Here is a 12824-nt window from a genome sequence, read left to right on the forward strand (position 1 = left end):
TGCTGTCAGCTCAGAGCCTGGAGCCTGCTTCGGATTCTGTGTCTCCTCCTCTCTGTGCCCTTCCCCCACTCGCACCCTCTCTCTGTCTCTCTCTCAAAAATAAATAAAACATTTTAAAAAATTAAAAAAAAAAGAATATAAATACTCTGTCATAGAGGCACACTGATGATATTAAAAGGAGACATCCAACACTCGGCCCAAATATATACATTAAGATACTAGTTCTCAAACATTTTAATACTTGCCTCGGTAAGAAATCTACTTTACATCACCACCCAGAACAAATAATACTTTTACCATTACCACATGCAATGTAACGTGTATTTATGTTCCATTGTGTGCAACTGGAAGGTTCTTAAAGTGTTGGTTGCAATCAGGACAGATGGAGGTGAAGGAGAAGGCCTGGGGAAAGTGGAGAAAGTTGGGATAAATGAGGAGACTGCATCAGCTAGAAGGGGACAGTCACAAATCCCACATAAAAATTTTCAGTTACTTCACCTTGGCTGGAGGGACAGGGGGTGAAGGAGTTTTTTCCACTTTGGTTGCCCTGTTCTTCACCCACTAATTGATTTCATGGCCCGCCGATGGGGATGTGACCCATGGATTGGAAACAAACAGAAACAAACCCAAACTTGTACAAGACAGTACTACCTGTAGTGCCAGGAGTTCATAGGCTATGATAAATCCTATAATTATTTTGGTCAATGTGAAAGTAATTACACTGCCTTGTATTTTGGGCTAAAGGAATGAATCTGTTAAATGTAAATATTCAGCATACACCACACAATTTGTGACACTCGGCATTTTTTCAGTTTTTAATATACCGAAGAATCTAAAAATAAATAAAACACAAAAATTAAAGTGGCCCAGCCTCTTGACCTCTGAATGGTCCTTCTTATTCCCAATGACTTTAAACAAAGAAACGAGGTCACACTCTGCCAGTTATGCTCGCACATTTGTCATACCTGCTAGAGGAAGGTAGACAGTCTCCGAGGCCCGCAGGAGCAGAGGTTGGCTGCAGCTAATTAGTAATAATGGCATATTTATGAACAAATGGGTCACCAAAGGAGGAAAGTGGGGGAGACAACAAGGCACAGAGACCCACTGGCAGCATATGTGTGTATACACACACACACACACACACACACACACACACACGCACACACACACACTCACTTCTCTCATTTTCTTTAAAGGTAGGCAAGTTGGGGGCAGACTGGGTTCTCTGGGAAGAAGACTCTGAAACAGCTGAATGTGCAAAAGGTTTGTTAGGAAGTGCCCTTGTGGTCGACACCTGTGGACAAGAAGCGAAGGAAGTAGGATTGGGCAAAGGAAGGATCCAGGCTGGGGTGCGGGCCCACCCACACCTGACAGATTTCACAGGGGGCTCTAGAGCTGAATGACCCAACAGAGCTGTCCTTCATTGGCCGGACCTTTACATCCCTACCTCCCTCGGCTGCCAGATGTGGGCCAGCCTAGGAAGGATATGACGTTGGTAGAGATGGTTCTCTGCAGCTGAGGCAGACCCTGAAGGACTGAGAACTGAAGGACGTTTGCTGACAATACCCTCAACTGCTGCAGCACCAAGATTCCCCTAAAGGGAGAACAGAGTGCTTTATGTCTGTGTCTGTCACACAGGTTGTCCCAAGGAAAAGCTAACCTGTGCCATGTGTACAGACACAGACACCACACACCGAGTCTCACACAGCGTGCCCAACGTTGTATAGGTGAGGATGGGCTAGGATGTGTAGCTGTTAAAAAAGAAACGCTCCAAAATCGCGGTGGCTTATAACAACAGACTTCCCAGCTCATGTTTCAAGTCTACTGGACTTGGCCTGAAGCTCTGCCCTCTGTTGTCTTCCCTGTGACCCAGGCATAGGGAGCGACTGCCAGTACCCAGAGCGAGGGGGAGAGGAGTGAGGAAGGAAGCACGGGCTCTTAGAGCTTCGGGTTGAAAGAGATCTATGTCGCTTCTGCTCACATTTCATTGGCCCAACTCTGGTGGAACTCTACAATCTAATCCTCGTCCAGGAAGTGGAGCGGAAGCCGATTTTGGTGAACGGTTTTACGATTTATCACAGTTACCTCCATCTCAGGGAACACTCGAGGAAGACTGAGAACGATGCCACACCACAAATCGCCGTTTCAGTTCGTGAAGTACAGAAATGGTTTGTGTTATCATTAAAAGTCTGTATCTGCAGAAAGAGAGGTAGGAGATTGGTGTGAGGCTCTTCAGGACAGCGGCCACGAGAGCTGTGGCTTTCAACACATTTCTATGAACTTGAATTGAATTTTGGTTTTCCTTTGAATTTAGTTCATTGTAAAGATAACCTGGGTGGCACATCTACTAAAATATGTGGCTTTGAAGGAATTTTCTTTAAGTGTTAAATCTTTTATAATTATAAAACTAATATTTTTCATAGATTAGAAAAAGCACAAGAAAAAATTATGAGAGTCTAAATAAGCATAAGTAGGAAAACATATAAATCAATATAAGTAAGAAAAAAAAGTGACTTCGCCAGCTCAGGTTGCCCTAACAAAATACCACAGATGGGGTGGCTGAAGTGGCGGACATTTATTTTCTCACAGTTCAGAGACTGAAAGTCCCAGATCAGAATGCCACAGGTGGTCGGGTTCTGAGGAGAGTTCTCCTCCTGGCTTGCAGACGGCCTTGGTCTTCATGTGTCCCTAAGTGGGGGAGGGGAGTGGAGAGAAAGAGAAAAATGAAAATTCAGAAAGAAATAAAAATAGGGAGATGGGAAAGAGAGAGAGAAAGAGAAAGAGAAGGAGAGATCTTTCTCTTCTTACAAGGCCACAGTCCAATGGGATTATGGTCCCATCTTCATGATCTCTGTTAGCCTTAATTACCTACTGAAGACCCTATTTCCAGATACAGTCACATTGAGAGTGTAGGCTTCATCATATAAATTCTGGGGAGACACAATTCAGCCCTTAGCAAAATACAAATAAATCATATTCCTCAAAGTTATTGTAACAGGAAACACTAGGTTATGATATAGTAACACAACTTAGTCACTCATAATAATAAAGGTTCAGTTTTCTTTCAGGCTATTTGCCGATCAAGAGTCAAAGCTCGTTCCATGTTGCTTTCTGTATATGTTCCATCTTACATGCTAGATGGTCACCACGGCAGAGGGAAAGAGAGCTCTCAGCAACCTCAAACAGACAATGAAATGCTCCAGCCAAGAAGTAACCACATTACCTCTACTTGTATCTTATTTGCTAAACTAGACCCAGGCTCCCACCACAGACAGGAGGGCAAGGCCTAGCAGACCAACCATGTGCCCTGAAGGTAGGGAGTTGGACATCATTTTAAATAGTGTTCACAGATACTGTTACAAGTTGAGTTGTGCACCCCCCCATTCATATTTTGAAGTCTTAAGCCCATTATGTCAGAATGTGACCTTCTTTGGAAAGAAGGTCATCACAGATATAACTAATTAAGCAAGATGAGGTGGTAATGAAGTAGGGCGGGCCCTTAATCCATGCTGCCAACCTTATAAAAAGGGGAAATTAGAACGCAGACATGCACACAGGGAGAAAGCCACATAAATATGAAGGTAGGCATCTTCGTGATGCTTCTACAAGCAAGGAACACCAAAGAATGCCAGAAAACCGCCAGAAGCTGGGAGCCAGGCATGGAACAGATCCGTCTTCATCGCCCTCGGAAGGCAGCAAGCCTGTGACACCTTGATCTCAGACTTCCAGCCAGTCTTTCAGCTTTTTAGCTTTAGCATTTGTCATTGTGCTTGAGCCATAGTAGGTGTTCAATAGGGGCTTGGAGAATACATTCATGAGGTACAAAATTGGTTGATATAGATTAGAAGTGATACAGAATTTGAAAGGCAAGAGGGTTATGAGGAGGCTCGGGCATGCAAGAAAAGCCTCATGAAAGAGACAAAAGTTGAGACTTGTCGTAGTGAGTGGTGTGGGGAGAAAAAGAAGTAAAAATCACAGATCAGAGAGGTGAAGATGGTGATATGGGGAAATAGAGCCATATCTTAAATAACACTTGTAGTAAATGACTCAGCTGCTAAAACAATGAAGGGGAGTGTTGAGTGTGTAAAGGAGGTGTTGATGCTTTACCTAAAGCAACTTGGCAAGGCTGCAGCCAGCCGCTGATGACTCCATGGCCAAGTGCAGGATGCCTTTGTAAGAGAGGTGTCCTCAGATGGAGTGCCATTATTTACAGGGCTTAAGTAAATAACATGAAAACAAGGGCCTGGCTTTAAGTTCTTATGGGAGGATCTTATCTTGGAAGTTCTGCTAACCCCTAAACAAAGGGCAAAAAGAAAAAGAAGTGCTCTGCGGGCAATTTAAAGACAAAAGCAGTCAGGATCTCAGAACTGTGTTCCCGATTCTGCTACTGTGGCAAATCCCACTGCTTTTCCGTCTTCTGGTTCCTGTTAAAATCTGTTAACAATATTCCCAGAGATAACATTTCCTTTATTTATTCTCTAGCATTCAACAAACATTTGTGAAGTACCACTTAGCCTTAGGTGGAACTAAAATATTCTTTTAAAAATTACCTAATTTAAAACAATCATCCAATTTGCAACATTTTAAAATATTTAAAACTATAACTTGCTGTGTCACAATGCCAGAGGCTAACTGACAATAAGCACATCCAGAAGAGAAATTACTGTAGAAATAGGCATTTTTATGGTAGAATAGAAGAGCTGGGCTCAGTGGTTCCATTTATAAAATGGCTCATTAATAGCACAGTGGCTGGCATGTCATTGGTAGTCAGTGAAGTGGTTGTTGAATGAATAAAAGTAGGCAGGCATTCACAGCTGTATACCCAACTTTTAGACCAGTGCCTGGCATATAAAAAAAAAAATTAGGGGCGCCTGGGTGGCTCAGTCGGTTAAGCATCCGACTTTGGCTCAGGTCATGATCTCACAGCTTGTGGATTTGGGCCCCACATTGGAGTCTGTGCTGACGGCTCTAAGCCTGGAGCCTGCTTCTGATTCTGTTGTCTCCCTCTCTCTCTGACCCTCCCCCGCTCACACACACACACACACACACACACACTCTCTCTCTCTCTCTCAAAATTAAATAAACATTTTTAAAAAGCCATTTAAGATTTTTAAATATTGATGGAACAACAGATAACTAATTTTATTTATTTATTTATTTATTTTATTCATTCATTCATTTATTTATTCCTTTCGCAATCACTTATATTGTGATTTACATACAAACTTGATATGCAAATTAAGCATTAAAACCTCAACTGCTACTCAAGAGGCAAAGATTTGGCTCCAAGCCAATGCTTGGAGCAACTTCCCAGTAGAATGAAAGCTCCCTGAGGCAGAACATTGCCTGAATTCGTTGTTCCTTAATGTTTTTAATAGAAGTACATTAAATGAATGCAGGCTAACTTTTAGTAGTCTTTCTTTAAAAAAACAAAAACAAAAACAAAAAACCTTGCAAGAAAAACCCAAGTTCTTTTGCTATAGTAGTAACAAGCATCTTTCATGCCACTATCTTAAGACATTTTAGTTCAGAATTTGCAGCCTGTGAGAAGGCAGTACCATTCTTGACGTCCATGCGGCTGGGCCAGCACCTATGCTTAAATTAATCCAACTTTTATGAGTTTCCTCAGTGTTAACCACAATCCAAGTGGGGGAGTATAAATTTAAAACAAACAACAACAAAAAAGATTGTCTTTCAGGAATGAAAAATAAATATAATCTGAAATCAATATTTATGAAGTTGTGATTAATTGACTGATGACCAAATGATTACAAAATGTCTGTCTGAAACATCTACTCAAATTTATTAGCTTTGACCAAAAAAAAATTAAAAAACAATCTGAACTGGGTCAATGAAAGAATAATGCATGCCTAATCAATTTTTAATAGCACTTAAGATTTTATATTTTTTTAAACTTGCTTTTAAATAATTTATCATAAAAATGAATCTGATTTAAACAAGGGGTAAAAGGTGTTCCATAGCTATTTGATGGTTTTCTTAGCAAAGAAATTCAATTATAACTGACTTTTTATTACTGAACTACTTTATTAATAATAATACATCTTGCACTTACACTAAGGCATGGGGCTAACAATCTCAGAGAATCCAAGTGAGATCTAGGATTTAGTTCCAAATCTACCATTTCCTGGTGGTTTATCTCTCTAGGTCTCAATATCTTCATCTCTGAAAGGAGAACCTGCTAAAAAAAAAAACAAACCCTAGATTCTTTCTAGTTGTAAAAATTTATAATTCTAAGAATTTAGGGGGCTTTAGCCCATCTCAGATGTTATATCTGATAGAATTCCTTGGGTCACAGGACTCTCCATAAGGCTACTAGGAAGTCCAGAAAGAGATTAAGCCAATTTACAATAAGCAAAGATTACAATGTACAATTGTACATTTTGTACAATTTACAAAGATTACAATGAGCCAAGTAATCTTTGTTTTTCTATTAGAGAAATAGCGTTAATTTAACAAAATTGGCCAAATAACATCTATTTAGAACATGATTTGTCAACAAAAGGAAATGCTGTTCATAGAGCAGAAGGAAAGGATAGTTCCTAGCCTTAAACTATTTGCATTATCAAAAGCAAAGCCTAGGGGCGCCTGGGTGGCGCAGTCGGTTAAGCGTCCGACTTCAGCCAGGTCACGATCTCGCGGTCTGTGAGTTCGAGCCCCGCGTCAGGCTCTGGGCTTATGGCTCGGAGCCTGGAGCCTGTTTCCGATTCTGTGTCTCCCTCTCTCTCTGCCCCTCCCCCGTTCATGCTCTGTCTCTCTCTGTCCCAAAAATAAATAAAAAACGTTGAAAAAAAAATTAAAAAAAAAAAAAAAGCAAAGCCTGGGAATTGGCATGCAATCAGTTTGGGCCTAGAGGGAGTCATAATCAACCTGTATTGCTAACAGTATTATTTATTTATTTATTTATTTTTTTTTTTAAATTTTTTTTAATGTTTATTTATTTTTGAGACAGAGAGAGACAGAGCATGAACAGGGGAGGAGCAGAGAGAGAGGGAGACACAGACACAGAATCTGAAACAGGCTCCAGGCTCTGAGCTGTCAGCACAGAGCCCGACGCGGGGCTCGAACTCACAGACAGTGAGATCATGACCTGAGCCGAAGTCGGACGCTTAACCGACCAAGCCACCCAGGCGCCCCTCTAACAGTATTATTTAGATATGTATGTGTGTGTACCTATCCACCAAACATTAGTTAAAAAAAAAAAAGCAGGTATGTTATGGTATGATCCTATTTGTGGTTATACACATATACATGACTTAAAATGTTTGGATATGTTCTAGAATTTAACAGTGATTACCACACAGGATAGAAAAGTGAGGCGTTAGTACTGAAGAAATTTGGCTTATTATTTTATTTTATTATTATTTCAATGTTTATTTTTGAGAGAGAGAGAGTGAGCAGGGGAGGGGCAGAGAGAGAAAGAGAGAGAGAGAGAGAGAGAGAGAGACAGAGGATCTGAAGCGGGCTCTGCGCTGTCAGTACAGATCCCAATGTGGGGCTTGCACTCAGAAACCATGAAATCATGACCTGAGCTGAAGTCAGATGCTTAACTGAGCCACCCAGGGCACCCCTGCTTATTATTTTATATATTTAAAAATGGCTTACTTTTCTTAAGATGAGCCTTATTATTTTTATAATTAGCAAAAAGCTAATTTTTTAAATTATAATTTAATTTTAAATTTTAAATTAAATGTATAATTAGCAAAAACCAAATTTTTAAAAAGTCTTCCATTTTGAAGTGAAAAACAAGTAAAGGCAATTTTTACAGCACCCTGTGTCTGTAGCGAAAGAAAATATTACCTTTTGTGGAACAGTCACCGAGTACCAGATACTAGATATCATACACAATCTCTGACCTCAAGAAACAGTCTATTGTGGGGGCAAACACATAACCAAATATAATACAGCGTGATCAACACAGAAATAACTATGTGGACAAAGCACTAAGCACCAAGAAGCCATGACAATGATAGCGAATGTGGAAAGAGATGTTGGGAAGAGTCTAGGTTTTGACATTTTACCTAAAAGGTAGGGTATGGTTTTTTAAACTCAGCTTTGTGACTGAGTATTAACACCAATCATTGAGGTGATTAACAAGAAATGAATTTGCCCCAATAACTAAAAAAACAACCACAAAAAAATGTCTTCAACATGTCTCCCTGCTGCAGTTTCTAGGGATGGATGTGAAAGGCAAAACATTCTCAGTCCTACATCCCACTCAAAGGGTGGGAATGACAGGTCCTAACATATACCATCTTAGCTATCAGTGAGGTGAGAACAGGAAGAACACAGCAGGCTGGGGACAAGGTGAAACTTGAATGACAGTGGGTATCCACCTGGAGCTGTCTCATTCTGAAGCCTAACATCTACACTCTTGGCCAGGAATGATGCATTAGGAAAACATGTGAATTCCAGACTCCATAAAAATATGACTTCAAAAAGCCAAAAAATAGCCAAACCAAGTGACTTTATGCCAGGCATTTTGAAAAAGTGGCCAATAACTAGGCAGTTTTCCCTAGTTCTCCAATTCCAAATGCATGATGGCCTCCAATTCCCAGGAAATGAAGTTATTGAGATGTTTCAAAGAATTTTCACTGTCACTTGTGAGCAGATTTTGAACTGGACTTAGGTTTCTTCAGGCTGGTCCAGTCTCATTATTGTGTTTCTTTGAGACATGATAGTAAACATACATTGACCTCTTTTAATGCGCGCGCGCGCACACACACACACACACACACACACACACACACACACACACTTTACCAAGAAGGAAGCTAAGAAGCAGAAAGGTCAAATAAATTATCTGAAGCCAGTAGAGCCAGAAAGTTGTTGGGACAGTGATTTCTACCGTCCCATACAGATCCAGAAACCCTTTCCTTTGACCACCTGCTGCTTCTAATTATACTGTCTCTGTGTCGTTTTCCCAAAGATGGGTAGAAGTAGTTCCATTGGTTTTGTTTTTAATCTCTCTACTCACAACTGTATGTTTGCATAAATTAATCACATTGGCCCTCACTTAAAGTAAGTTGCAATTAAATTCCAAATCTGTTACATTCAAGATTCATGAAGGAACTTTTAGAGTTTTTTCTTTTTCACTAGTAGGAAATGCTAACTTAGAACCTCACACATTCTCCTTCCGAGTCCTACAGCCCAATGTTACCTAGCTTATCCAAACCACGCACCTGAAATGAAGGCTTCACAGGCTTGTTCAAGTGCTTTCCAGAGGATGGACGGCTGGCACTGTTTGCAGCTTTCTCACTTGGACGTGTAAATCAGAGTTCGTGGCCCTGACCCTTTAGTCTCCGTTGGAAACCACAGAAAGGCCAATGAAAAGCAAGCCTTCAGGGAAACCTGCGATTAAATGTATCCAAATCGTCTCAGAAAGAGATCAAGAGACAATCACTATTTCTTGTTTTTAAGGAACATCGCATCATTTCAGAATGGAAAAAGATCTGAGAGCGGCAGAAAGGTGTTTTTTTTTTTTTTTTTTTTGAAAATTAAAATGTATATATAACATTTTATCTCTTCCTGTTTTGACTGCGCCCTGCGTTTGCAGACTGTGTGGGGTTTTTTAGGCAGAAAACTCCCACCCACCCTCCGGGAAAGAGTAAGGCATTTAAAATCGCTTTCCCCATCTTCCTCTCTGCTCTGCACTGCTACTCTTTCATTTAAACTTTCAAGATCCTCCATCGATGCCCATAGTAAACCGCCTTCCTCCTCATTCTCAAGAATCTTGCAGCTTCCGAACCCGGGGCTTTTTTTTTTTTTTTTTTTTTTTTTGAATGAAAGGAAGAAAGGGAGGAAAGGAAGGAAGCTCCGGAGGGAGGGAGGGAAGAAGGAAGGAAAGGAAAAGCCGTGTTGGCCGCACGTTTCAAAAGCGCGTTTTCGTTTCCTCTCCCGGCGGGCTGTGGCCCTGCCAGGCTGCCGTAGCCGGCCTCGCGCGGCCCCAGTCGCGGCTAGGAGCCGCCGTCGGCGGGACTTCCGTGTTGGCGGGATTCTGAACGCTGCCATGGCTCAGACCGTGCAGAACGTTACATTGTCGCTCACTCTGCCCATCACGTGCCACATTTGCTTGGGGAAGGTAATGGGTGATTCTGGGCACTTCTCGAAACAGGGTCGGGTATGAAGTCGCCCGCCGGAGCCGAGGGCGGTCTCCGTGTGTGGCGGGGACGGGGAGATGGGTGCAGACGCTTACCCGCGTTCTCCTCAGGCGCTGGGAGGCCGCGTCCTGGGGGACGAAGGGAACGCGTCGTGGTTGCTGGGTTCATCCTCTGCGCCTTTTGGAGGGGGATGACAGCGGCCTGGGGTCTGAAGGAAGGGCGGCCAGGCGGCTCTGTTAGCTCCGCCGGCCTCACCCGGCCGGCCGACTCCGACGTCGAAGGAGGCCTCGTCAGTAAGGAATCGCAACAGTATTTTACGCCCCTTTGCCACCTGTGTGGCGTGTATGAAGCCCGTTAAAGCACGTTTCCAGGGAGTCTTGCCCAAGATTCCTTCGTCCCCTACACAAGTGGAATGTTCTTGTCCTTGGGCCTGCCCGCTGTGTTAATTGGAGAGTCTTTTCCATTTCCAACATCCTTTCCTTTGCTTAACCCTGCCTTTAGAATGTCCTTTGCTCTGGGTTCAGAATTTGAAAGGTAAATAGTACCCACCCCTGAGTGGTATTTAGAATGAGAGGCATGGTCTTTTGGAACCATTCAGCGATGAGATGGAATCCCCGCTCTTTGTGTTGCAAGAGGTGTCTAACGTGTTTGTGAAGCTAGATAAAGTAGTTCTGAATTAGAAACAGAATTTTGAAGAGTCTGATGCATTCGTCTCTTCTTTCATTTCTTTTGTGCCTCCCACTTGGTTTTTAAAAGAGCGTTTCTTTAACGCATAGATCAAGAAAGAAGATCCTATGTATGAGCAGTCAGACTTTTTTCCCACCCCGAATTGTTTTTACATTTGTGATGTGTCTGTTTACCCTCGAGTGCAGACTGAAACTACAGCCTCCTGCGTGGAATTGAGACCTAGAAACTTCATAGAGCAAACATTGGAGTGCCAGCCAGTATGATCATCTGCCTTAGGTGTTTGGGGTTCTGTGTGAATTTACTGAGTTCAAGCAGTAGTAGGAAGTCAGGCTTGGAAGCAACTGGTAACTCTTGGTATCAGTCAGAATGAAATGCCAAGGAAATAGCAAATGTGCTGTGAGCGCATACAGGGGATGGCTTGATCAATTCTGACTGGAGAGATCAAGGATGGTGGCGTAGAGGGTGGTATTTGAGCTGGTATTTGCTGCCACTGCCCACATACAGAGCTGGGAGGAGGGGGAGATGATGTTTATATTTGCTAGTCTACATTTGGTCTCTGACATGAAGTTGCCACAAGTACGGGTTAAGTTCTGAGTGCATTTACTCTCAACAGTAGCATTAAAAGCTGATAAAAATATCTTGGGAAATAATTTTCCTTTGGTCTTAGTTGTACACATTATATCTAGTTTCCATTAGTTAACAGGCTCTTTTGCAGTTGTGTTGACAATGTGTTCTGCCTGGTTGATTTTCCATACCTGTGCTTTTTGTGTTTAACAAAAAAGGATACCTAGTAGAATACAGTGATTTGCAGTTTACAGAATGCTCTTGTATGCATTTAATTACTTCATTTACTCATTTCACCAGTGCTGTGAAATAGATAGGGCTGGTTGCCCCATTTTTTTTTTTTTTTGACATAAAAAAGCTAAGGCTTAGAGTCTCTGGCTTGAACCTCTGTTATCATTTGTGTCTTCAGTAAATTCTTCCTAAAAACTCACGTGAGCTCATCTGTGATAGCAGACACTCTTGTAGTGTGCCTCCTCCCCTCCATCCCTTTCTCTCTTTTTTTCCTGTATTGCTTAGCTGTGTTCTAAAATGAAATCTAATAAAAGATTAATGGTTTGTAAACAGGCATCTTCTTCTGTCTACTGTGGAAGCATAAATGTATTGAAGGCCTGAGTTCTGTGTTCAGACTATGAGTTTTAGCTTCTTCCATTTATTAGTTCTGTGACCTTACACAAGTTACTTAACCTGTCTCAGAACAGTTTCCTTATCTGTGAGATGGGAATGGTAATAGAAGCAACACTCTTTCTTGCATTCTGGGCACAATTAAATGAAGTAATTCAGTTGTAGTGTTTAGCATAAGGTCTGGGGCATAATAATATTCAATAAATATTAAACTTTAGTGTGGGCACTGAGACAGGCCCTCAAATGAGGAAACCAGCCTTTCTAGTAACTGTTCTTCCCAGTTGCTTCCTGAGGAAGTGCACTCATTCTATGAAGATTTGCTTTCCCAATGGAGTGGGACCTGTTTGTTCTACAAATTGCCGCAGTACATCCAGGTTTTAACTGGTTCCGTATAACTGCTGCCTTTTGTACAGTTAAAGGAAATCTGATCTGTTTGGGCCACTTAACCCTCACCACATGACGGTAATTGTGGAGTACTGGAGATAGCATAACCTGGGGTAGTACCGTGTTTCCAATGCCGCGTCCACCTCCCTGACACACACCTCTGGCCACCTCTGAGATCTGCGGTAAGGTCCTTTTTGACTAGCCCTCTCTCAGATAACCATTCTTTTGCTGCCCTCATTATTTGTCCAAAAATCTCACCATTAGCAAGATTCTTTTCTTTTGATTGTTCAACAGAATTAGGAGCCATTATCCCTGAGAAGTCACTGTTAAAAAAAGAAAAAAAAAAAAGAAAAAAAAGTGCATATTACCTTAAAGGAAGAGTTGGGGGTGGGAGAGACCTTAAATCCGAATAGATAATATAGATGCTGACAGGGATGGGGAAGAATAGAG

The 12824-nt window shown here is 41.8% G+C and overlaps 1 protein-coding gene and 1 long non-coding RNA gene across 2 annotated transcripts in view; one reads left to right on the plus strand and one right to left on the minus strand.

Moving 5' to 3' along the window:
* Nucleotides 1-886: 886 nt before the first annotated feature.
* On the minus strand, nucleotides 887-10620 carry LOC132681953 (uncharacterized). The gene is made up of 4 exons (XR_009611351.2): nucleotides 10214-10620; nucleotides 9201-9369; nucleotides 2588-2688; nucleotides 887-2195 (listed from the first exon to the last, which is right to left on the minus strand). It is a non-coding gene; the product is annotated as an uncharacterized LOC132681953 (long non-coding RNA).
* The window catches only part of OBI1 (ORC ubiquitin ligase 1), a 43382-nt gene continuing 40525 nt past the window's right edge, over nucleotides 9968-12824 (plus strand). Inside the window, exon 1 of the mRNA XM_060636890.3 lies at nucleotides 9968-10099. Coding sequence (XP_060492873.3) covers nucleotides 10028-10099 — 72 coding nt within the window. The 5' untranslated portion in view covers nucleotides 9968-10027. The remainder of the gene's footprint in view (nucleotides 10100-12824) is intronic.

This window comes from Panthera onca, chromosome A1, assembly GCF_046562875.1.
Source record: "Panthera onca isolate mPanOnc1 chromosome A1, mPanOnc1 haplotype 2, whole genome shotgun sequence".
Taxonomy (NCBI): domain Eukaryota; kingdom Metazoa; phylum Chordata; class Mammalia; order Carnivora; family Felidae; genus Panthera; species Panthera onca.